The sequence below is a fragment of the Otolemur garnettii genome, unplaced genomic scaffold, assembly GCF_000181295.1.
Source record: "Otolemur garnettii isolate 467f Iridium unplaced genomic scaffold, OtoGar3 scaffold00247, whole genome shotgun sequence".
In the NCBI taxonomy this organism is placed as follows: Eukaryota; Metazoa; Chordata; class Mammalia; order Primates; family Galagidae; genus Otolemur; species Otolemur garnettii.
In genome coordinates this window covers 1566367-1574770 of record NW_003852642.1, presented here as the reverse complement: position 1 = coordinate 1574770, position 8404 = coordinate 1566367, and the positions used below count along the sequence as shown (strand labels likewise).

General features: G+C 37.3%; 1 protein-coding gene across 1 annotated transcript; it reads right to left on the bottom strand.

The window, feature by feature from the left end:
* Positions 1–5702: 5702 nt before the first annotated feature.
* Positions 5703–6712, bottom strand: LOC105886303 (olfactory receptor 1019). Its single transcript, XM_003802407.2, has one exon. It carries the CDS (start codon positions 6692–6694, stop codon positions 5762–5764), a length of 933 nt encoding a protein of 310 aa, XP_003802455.1. The 5' UTR covers positions 6695–6712; the 3' UTR covers positions 5703–5761.
* Between the last annotated feature and the right edge of the window lie 1692 nt (positions 6713–8404).

The window sequence follows — 8404 nt, the reverse complement described above, 5'->3', positions numbered from 1 at the left end:
TCTCATATTTTAAAGACATTTGACTGGTAATTCTATGTACTATATGCTACAATCATTGTTAGAACAACTAATTCTTTTCCTTTTGTTCAGAATATTACAGGGGTACACAAGTTTTATTTGCACAGTTTGCTGTGTACAGACTGAGTCAAAGTGATAAGCATGCCCTTCACCCAGACCGTGTGCACTGTGCCTGTTAGGATTGAGGTCACCCATCTCCCTCCCCCCGCTTTATTTTTCCTTGAGTGTTACTTCTATGTGTGCAAGTGAATATTGATAGATCAGTTCCAATTTAGTGTTTAGGAACAACTGATTTTTAACACAAACACAAATAATGGTGAGCTAAAAAATTATTGATCCTTCGCAATATCAAATGTCCAGTTGGATGATTTCCTTTATACTTTTTTTTCTACATGTGTTCGAGACCGTGGCAATGTGAGATCAGTGTAGCTAGGAACTATACTGGAATTTTCAAATAAAAGTCTAAAGTACAAAACATGGTCAGAGAATGAACTGTTGTCGTAAGCTACACTTTTTCCAGTGCTTGATTGATCAGTATTATTGTGTATTATGAGATTATATTTAGAATGAGAAGAATAAGATTGTAATTTCAAGCTTCATATTTAGCTATGAGTATGGGAAGTTACTTCTTTTCTATGGAGCACAGTTCCTTCCCTTGAAAGTGAGATGATGCTTGGATTAGAGAAACCCTAAGTGTCTATCTCTATGTTTATTATTGTCATAATACCTAGTATCTCTGAAAACCGGTTTTCTATAAGTGAGGGAAAGTTTATTCTAAAGTGGCTTTTTGTTTTGAAATTTCAGATTAATATGAGGGCACAAATGATAAGGTTACATTGTTTCAGTTTGTTAGGTAAAGGACAAGTCATTTTTTGGACTTGACTGGTTAATTTCAAGAATGATAATACAATGAAAAAAGTTTTACTATAATCACTGCTGGTATAAAGGATATAATAAAAACTATTATCATACATCATGCTACCATGTTCCTAATGTCTATCTTTCTCCTTGAGGCATGAAAACATTATTTAGTAACAGAACTACAATGTATGAAGGTCATAAAATAATGAAGGGTAAAGGGTAATTAGTTTCTTGGTAAAACTAATGATGCCTCCCTGATACCACTCTCTTAACATAACCTGAAATCTCATATGCTTCCTGGATGCCAAGCCCTAGTTTGGCTCTTTCCTTCTACCTTTTCATGTTATTCACTAACTTCTCTAGCTCATTTGGCCTCACAAAGATTTAGCTCATCACAGTCATAGACAAATGTGGATCTTACAATGATTGCTTCATAGTACAATTTTGTGCAAATCCTTATTCATGAATCTAATTAAATTATCAGGCTAAACATAACTATGAATTCAGTCCTTTATAGAACTCTCAAATGCTAATCATGAATACCTCTTTCTATAGTGTTACACATTATTCAATAAAACGTTGGAGTAGGACTCAGGAGAAATGAGTTCTAATTTCAGCTCTACTATTGAGAAGCTAAGAGCACCTTGACATGCCATTTAAACTTTCCTAACTCCAGTTTCATCATCTTCAGAAACAGGGTTACTCATACTCTCCTATGGATCTTAAGGAGTTTATACATATATCTAGAAGATCCTCTGAGACCCAGAATTGATCAGGTTTTTTTCAGTGGTTCTTCTCCACCCTAACAAGGTGTGGACATTCATTTGTTCAATGAACATTTGCTGCTTACTTAATAAATTCCAGGACCTAAGTATAGAAAATGAACCATCTCTAAAGTCTCAAAGTCTACCAAAGGGAGCTCTCATGTTAAGGCATATATGTTTTAGGTTTATAACAGAATTACATGCACAGTACTTCTCTAAAACATTGGATAAACCACTACCTAGACAGTTTAAATATACTACATCAGTTTTTCATATATTTTAGTATCTGAAATAGAGAATTTTTGTGAGTAAAGTATAGCATTGTTAATACTTTCTCCAGGACAGCAGGCAAAAACCAAACCTGCCTTGGGCAAGAGGAACAGCTGGCCACATTATTTGTCTCAGTCCTCCTAGCAACCCCATGATGTAGTGTCACTGGCACCATTTTACAGATATGAAACACTGGAAGGTGAATCCAGGAACAATTTATTGAAAAAGTAGTGATTGATTTGTAATATGATACAGAAATGTGCACTTTCCAGGTAGGTCTGTGGGTTTTGGAGTTTGCTTTGCTAATGAGTATGTTATAGAAATCTCTCTGATAATCTCTCACATACTTAAATTAGTGACACGTCATTGAACTACATTTCAGCTTTATAACCAAATTCTCCCACTGGGTACCCAGGCCAAATTGGTCATGGACAAGCCCCATCATTTTTGATCCTTTATTCACCATTTTCTCCCTCAGGTATTCTCTATCTCATTTTCTTCTCTCTTTAATTTCTGGTCTATGTTTTAAAGACAACTCAGATACCCGCTTCTCCATAATGTCTCCCCTTGTCTCACAAGTAGATGTGCCATCTTTCTGGTATGAGCTACCAGAGCACTTTGTCTGCAATTCTTTTCTTTGGCATTTTCCCCCCCTGTAACACAGAATATTTGCATTTCTTTTATCTCCTTAAAAATGTAAACTCCATGTGATGAATTATACAGATTTTTATATTTTCCACCAGGTCTTAAAGCAAAGATTATAAAATTTTCACCTGAGGTCATAAAGCTCTAGAGTAGAAGAAGCTGAATTGAATCTCAGTTTTATCTCACTCTAACTTCTCTGCTCTTAATCATTTCTGCATCTATTTTTGCCTTTAGAGCCTCTAGTACAAGGATTATCAACTATGTGTTGATTTAAGGAAACATCAATTCGTATGCACATGTATTCTGCTATAGAGAACATGATGGTCTTGTTTACCATTCTTGAGTTTATTACTGGAAAAAATGTTTTAATATATGAAAAAGAAGATGGGCCTTTTCAAACATGAAGAATTTACTGACATCTTATTTGGGCAAGCTAATAAAAAAGATAAGACATAAAAATAGTCTTTATTAGTGAAGAGATTGAAATTCAGAGACATTAAAGGAATTATTTGAGGCAATAATTGGTGGAACTGGTACTAAGGCTGAGACATCCAACGTCTATCTACTTTTGTCTTGTCATTATCAGTTTATTGCAACACTTTACCAAAAACTGCATGGAAAAGAAAACATTTAGTGCTCTTACTTAGTTAGATAGCATTGATGCCATAATTATATATACTTAAGGTATAAATGAAGGGAAAATAGAAAGAATTAATGTTTATTAAGCACTTTTATGTGACATACTTAGAGATTGCAGCATCACCTTTGAAAAATGCTAAATGTAGCTGGGTACGGTGGTTCATGCCTGTGATCCTAGCACTCTGGAAGGGGGAGGCTGGAGGATCCTTTGAGCTCAGGAGTTCGATATCAGCCTGAGCAAGAATGAGACCCATCCAAAATTTTTCTCTCTTCTAATTATATTATATTTCCTTGGGTGTCATGACCTTCTCCAGCCTTCCACCAGCTTGCAAAAACCCTTATCATTGACTGGGCATGGCAGCTCATACCTGTAATCCTAGCATTTTGGGAGGCTGTGGGAGGAGGTTTGTTTGAGTCCAGGAGTTCAAGACCAGACTGCACAAAATAGTGCAACCCCATCTGTACAAAAATATAGAAAAATTAGTTGGTTGTGGTGGTGCCACCTTACAGTCCTAGCTACTCAGGAGGCAGAGCAGGAAGATCATGTGAGCCTAAGATTGTAGTAAGCTACCATGATGTACTGGCACTCCACCCTAGGCAATAGATGGAAGCAGGTAAATTATTTTTATAGAAATTACGACCTTGCTAAGATTAGACTTATGAGTTGCTCTTGGATTCTCAGAGTTCTAGGTTTTTCATTGAAGGCTGAAGAAAGCTAATATGCAAAGTTGATAAAACTTAGATTGGAATCTAAGTATTGTCAAGGCACCCTCCCTTTCTAACATTAGGCAGAGAATATCAAAGGTATCCAGTTAATATTAGGTAAAACCAGCCTTTTGACTAAAGGGTCCTTTCAAAAGTGTGGGGAAAGTCTTGATGATGTTGGACTGGGGAAAGATTTATGACAATGATTTTAGTGGCCAACTCAACAACAACAAAAATTAACAAATGAGACTTAATAAAGCTGAAAAGCTTCTGCCCAGCTAAGGACACAACAAGTAAAGCAAAAAGACAACCTTCAGAAGGGGAAAAGATATTTGCATGGTATCAATCTGACAAAGGGTTGATAACTAGAATCTACACAAAATTCAAACTAATCAACAAATTAAGTGCAAATAATCCCATCTACTACTGCACAAGTGATATGAATAGAACCTTCCCTGATGAAGACAGACAAGTGGCTAAGAAACATTTGAAAAAAGTGCTCATTGTCCCTGATGGTCAGAGAAATGCAAATCAAAACCACCCTGAGATATCATGTAACCCCTGTGAGAACGGCCCACATCACAAAGTCTCAAAGCTACAAATGCTAGAGTGGATGTGGAGAGAGGAGAAAACTCTTACACTGCTGGTGGGACTGCAAACTAATACAACCTTTTTGAGAGGAAGTATGGAGAATCCAAGAACTCAAATTAGACCTCTCATTAGATCCCATAATCCCATTACTAGGCATTTATCCAAAAGAAAAGAAAATCATTTTATCATAAGGACATATGTACTAGACTATTTATAGCAGCTCAATTTGCAGTCACTAAAATGTGGAAACAACATAAATGCCCACCAACCCAGGAATAGATCAACAAGTTATGCTTTATGTACACTATGGACTACTATTTAGCCCTTAAAAAATATGGAAATTTTACATCTTTTGTATCAACCTGGATGGAGCTGGAACACATTCTTCTTAGTAAAACATCACAAGAATGGAGAAGCAAGAATCCAATGCACTTAATTTTAATATGAAGCCAGTAGGTGATCTAATACATATCCACATAAGTGAAAAACCCAAATCAATTCAAGGTGGGAGGTAGGGAATGAGGGAGCTGGGAGCAGGGAGGATGGAAGGGGTTGAGGTGCTCCCACTTAAGGGGCACAATGTTATGGTGTATGGGACACCTCTTGGGGATGGTACACAATTATAAGAGAGACTTTACTTAACAAATGCAAACAGTGAAATTTACTTCTTTGTACCCTCAATTAACATGCAATGATAAAACCAAACCAAACCAAACAAAAATGTGTTTATGTCTATGCTCTCCAAAATCTGACATGTATAAGTTTGTACTAAATGTATAATATGCAGATCTCAGACTGAGTTAAGTCATCCCTCACACCAACAATTTTCTCCCACATTTTTAACTCCATTTCCTCTGACTTCTTTTCAGTATAGAAACATTTATAGCATTTGAATTTCACACTCATGACACAAAATAAATTTGCTTTAGAATGATTGACTCATTTCTTTCCCCTATCAAGTCTTGCCCCAAATTCTCATCAATGTTTAATTTCCAATCACTATGTAAATAAACTTTAAATTAAAAAAAAGAAACCCTAGGGCATTTTGCTCAGTGTGTCTTTTAAAAATATTAATTGAGTTAATGTTTCTTTCAGGTTATAGAATTGAAGTTTACAGATAAACCTTCAGAACTTAAGGTTCGTTCAGTGAGGTGATAATAACTTGGGAGTATTTATGGGAAAATTATTTTTTCTTTTATTTCCTGCTTTTATCTTTTTGCCATTATCATCTACCTGGGGCAAAAGCAGATTTTCATTTTTTTAAATTATTATTGAGATTTTTTCCCAATTAGTTTTTGGAAAGCAGCTTTTACGTCCTTGTTTCGCAAACTGTAGATCAAGGGATTCAGCATGGGGATGATGACAGTGTAGAACACAGAAGCCCACTTGTCTTGGTCCAGGGAGTAGCTGGATGTTGGCCTCAGGTACATGAACATGACTGTGCCATAGAAAAGGGTGACGCCAGTCAGGTGAGAGCCACAGGTGGAGAAAGCCTTCAGGCGGCCCTCACCTGTGCGCATTCTGATGATTGCAACAAGGATGAAGGCATAGGAGATGAAGATGATGAGTATGGTGCTGAATTCAATGAAGCCACACAGGCTAAAGAGCAAGATCTCACTGATGTAGGTGTCTGAGCAAGAGAGGGCCAGGAGTGGTGGGATTTCACAGAAGAAGTGGTTGATGATATTGGAGCCGCAGTAGCTAAGGCTGAAGGTGAGGGAAGTGTGGGCTATTAAACTCACCAGACCAGCCAGGTATGAGCCCAGCATGAGGGCCAAGCAGACCCTCTTGGACATGAGGGTGCTGTAGTGGAGGGGCCTACAGATGGCCACAAATCGATCATAGGCCATGGCAGCCAGGACATAGCACTCAGCATCCACAAAACCCACAAAGAAAGCAAACTGGGTGGCACAGCTGGAGAAGGAGATTACTCTGTGCTTTGTTAGGAAGTCAGCCAGCATCCTGGGGGCGATGGCCGTGGAGTAGCCAAGGTCGACAAAGGAGAGGTTGCCAAGAAAAAAATACATGGGTGTGTGAAGCTGAGTGTCTGTTATAATCAGGGTGATCATACCAATGTTCCCCACAACATTGACCAGGTAGACGATGAGGAAGACCACAAAGAAGATGATCTGCAGCTGAGGGTCTTGAGTGATGCCCATAAAGATAAACTCAGTCACCACTGAGTGGTTTTCTTTATCCATCACTCCAATTGTATGTATATCTGGGATTAATTTATTGATGAGAGTAATAAATTCTCTGTCACTGAAAATATTCACGCTAAAGATAAGCAATCATATGCCAGAGATGTTGTAAAAAAAAAAAGGCAGGGTATACTTGTATTTCTACAGCAAATGAAGGCTTTATTATGGGTAATTAAAAAATCCTTCTGTTAATTAGATTCTGTAATCAGTAGGGTACCTTCTCTGTACATGCCCAGTCACAGCAAGAGAAGATGTTTCCTTCTTGGGAATGTCAAATTCTGCTTCTCCAATGATCTTGGTGCTCCGGAGCCATTTATCACACATGATACCAGATGTTTGACCCAGTCTGTGCAATTATGTGTCATATTAATTTGGTAAAGAAGAATAGCTTTGAGAGTTCTTTCATTCTTTCTAAAACAAAGCAAATACAAATGAAGATAATGAATATACATTAATTGGACTGCAGGTGTGCATAGAGTAGAAAATGAATGATCCAGGGATCTCAAAATATAGCATCACATACACAATCAGAAAGTGAAATACTGGGAGCAAAGGGTCAGAAATAGAAGAAAAGGCCATAGAAAATAATAATTTTTAAACAGCCAGAAGTTACTGGTATTGCCTATGTGCCATAATTTATTGAGTGCAGTAAGTGTGTTACATAATTTTAACCTCTCAACAACTCTGAAGTAGGTACAATTCCATCAATACCCTCAACTTCCATCTTAATATTGGAAAAGAACAAGGCTAGATAGGAAGTAACCTTAACAAGGTCAAGAGCCAGTATATAACACAGCTGACTCTGTCTGATTCTAGAGTACATTTCACTTTATTGCCTTCTGTGGATATGGGACTTGATAGAGTTTAAATATCTATGTTTGTGCCTGCCCTTGATTTTGCCATTATGTCAATCAAGCATGGTCACAGAATTAGTGCTTTGGTTTCTATGATCTTAGAAAACACTGAGGTTTGAGACATGAGGTATAATCAGGGTGAGGACACAGCTGTGTCTTTGGATGATTTTCTTCCCTAACCAGAAGCTAGTGTATAGTTCAGGTCAGAGTTAAGATGTAAGGATCCTCTTCCTCAAGGGGAATAGAGAAAGCTCTGTGGCCATGTAGGGGCATCATGCCCTTGTTAGGCTTTTATCTTTTTTGATGGATGATACCTGATCAGTTGCAAAATTCTAAGGTGAAAGTGAGTGAAACCAAACCAAATCAAACCAAACTAAAACAAAACACAAAGTAATTTTGAAATAAGTAACACTCCCTGCCCTCCCCCCCCGGCCTAAACCTAAAGGTAGAAGACAGACTATATCTGCTTTAATTTATTTACTGCTTAACAAAGAAGAGAGAGCAAAATACTAAAATGTGCTTTTTGTGTGGTTGTGGACATTCGTATGATTATCCTAAACACTAAGTGGAACACATTTTTCTTACTAAAGCATCACAAGAATAGAGAAGCAAGAATCCAATGTACTCAATTCTAATATGAAGGCAGTAGACCAGTGGTTCTCAACATTCCTAATGCCACAACCCTTTAATACAGTTCCTCATGTTGTGGTGGCCCCTTGCTACACAACGAAAATAATTTTATTGTTGGGGGTCATAAGTGTTGGCAAAGAAGTGGAGGAATTAAAACTTCCATTATTATTAGCAGGCATGAAAAATAATACAACCACTTTGGAAAGCACTTTGTAAGTTTCTTATA